General features: G+C 55.1%; 1 protein-coding gene across 1 annotated transcript in view; it reads right to left on the bottom strand.

The window, feature by feature from the left end:
• Positions 1–208: 208 nt before the first annotated feature.
• Positions 209–1,759, bottom strand: part of GUITHDRAFT_135751 (hypothetical protein) — a gene marked incomplete at both ends in the record, with an annotated part of 5,694 nt that continues 4,143 nt past the window's right edge. Inside the window, 5 exons of the mRNA XM_005836459.1 lie at positions 209–295; positions 362–565; positions 997–1,096; positions 1,142–1,399; positions 1,447–1,520. Of these exons, the coding sequence (XP_005836516.1) occupies positions 209–295; positions 362–565; positions 997–1,096; positions 1,142–1,399; positions 1,447–1,520 (723 nt within the window). The remainder of the gene's footprint in view (positions 296–361; positions 566–996; positions 1,097–1,141; positions 1,400–1,446; positions 1,521–1,759) is intronic.

The raw sequence follows: 1,759 nt of genomic DNA, 5'->3' as shown, positions 1-1,759 counted from the left end.
CGCTACTCCTCCTCCTCCTCCTCCTCCTCCTCCTCCTCCTCCTCCTCCTCCTCCTCCTCCTCCCTCCCTCCCCCTCGCCTCGCCTCGCCTCTCCTCCCTCTCCTCTCCTCTCCTTTCCTCTCTGTTCTCTCCCTCGATCGTCTCCCCATTGCATCTCTTTCTTTTTTCTCGTCTTTCTCCCTCGCTTCTTCTCTTCCCTTCCAAGTTCTCACACCTTCGTGAAATCTTGCGCGCAGCGAAACTTCTTGTTGCTGCTCTGGTATGAGCAGCGCCGCATACACGAGCAGCTAAGACGCTGCGCGCGAGGCAGTCAGGAGGACGCGAGCAAGTCAGGAGGACGCGAGCTAGTCTGCATGCCTACCTGCTGGTCGTCGCTCCTCCTCCTGTGCTGCACGGGCCCCCAGCTCTGCTCCAGCTCGTTACTCGACCTCGGATATAAGGACAAGCACAGCGCATGCATCACCGTGCCACCAAGGCAGCCTGGGCTGTTGGGGTGCAGCTGGCACCACTGCTGGCCGCTGTCCACGTAGCAGAGACCCTTCGTGTCCCTCCACCGGCAGCCGACCTGAGCCCCGTCAGAGAGGGGGGGGGGAGAGAGGATGACGAGGATGGAGATGACAATGACAATGATGATGACAATGACAATGATGATGATGATGATGATGATGATGATGACAAGGATTAATATTGATGGCGATGATGACAATGATGATGATGATGATGATGATGATGATGATGATGATGATGATGATGATGATGATGATGATGATGATGATGATGATGATGATGATGATGATGACAAGGATTAATATTGATGGCGATGATGACAATGATGATGATGATGATGATGGTGGTGGTGGTGCTGCTGCTGCTGGTGGTGGTGGTGGTGACGATGATGATGAGGATGAGGATGAGGATGAGGATGATGATGGTGGAAGTGGTAGTGGTGGTGGTGGTGGTGGTAGTGGAGAGGAGGAGGAGAACAGGTTTGCTTACCTGCTTGAGCGACTGCACGCAGTCCTGCTGCATGCACTTGGCCATGACCGCCAGCTCGTCGCTCTGCTGCCCCTGCGAGTCCCTCCAGGAAGCGCAGAAACTTGACACGAGTCAGCTTCTGTTCCATCCACCTCTTTCCTCCCACCTGTTCAGCAGCCCGACATCAGCTGGCATTTCAAGTTCCTTCGCTTGCTCCTCTTGCTCTTTCCCTTCTTTCTTGACTTTGTCCTTGTCCTTGTCCTCTTTGTCTTTCTCTGCCTCTTCCTTCTTCTCCTGGTCGTTCTTCTTCTCTTCTTCTCTGCTTTCTTCTGCTCCCTCCTGTCGCCCATGCTCCTCGTTCGACCAAACTTCACGATCCTCTCCGTCCAGCACCATCAGCTCGCCTTCATCGCTAAGCACAAGTCTGCGGCAGCAAGGCGTCAGCTGAACGCGAGCAAGTCAGCTGGTAACCTGTAGGGAGCTCTCGTCCCCGACCTCGCAGGCGTCGCAGTCACCATCCCCCCAAGCTTGTCAATCAAGACCAGCTGACCTCCGCTCGTCACGCGAGCATGACAGGGACACAACCAGCGGGACCCCGTAGAAGAAAACGAGGAGGAGGAGGAGGAGGAGGAGGAGGAGGACGAGGAAGGGAGGAGGAGGGAGGAGGAGGAGGAGGAAGGGGAGGAGGAACTAACCAACGAAAGGCAAAAAATTTTTTCCTCGATCCTTCAATCTTTCCCCGTAAGTCAACTCGAAAAGAAGCCACACCAACCTTTGCCCGTGG

The sequence above is a fragment of the Guillardia theta genome (genome assembly GCF_000315625.1).
Source record: "Guillardia theta CCMP2712 unplaced genomic scaffold GUITHscaffold_17, whole genome shotgun sequence".
NCBI classification, from domain to species: domain Eukaryota; class Cryptophyceae; order Pyrenomonadales; family Geminigeraceae; genus Guillardia; species Guillardia theta.
Note: the sequence above shows the minus strand (reverse complement) of the source record. Positions and strands in the feature narration are given on the sequence as shown.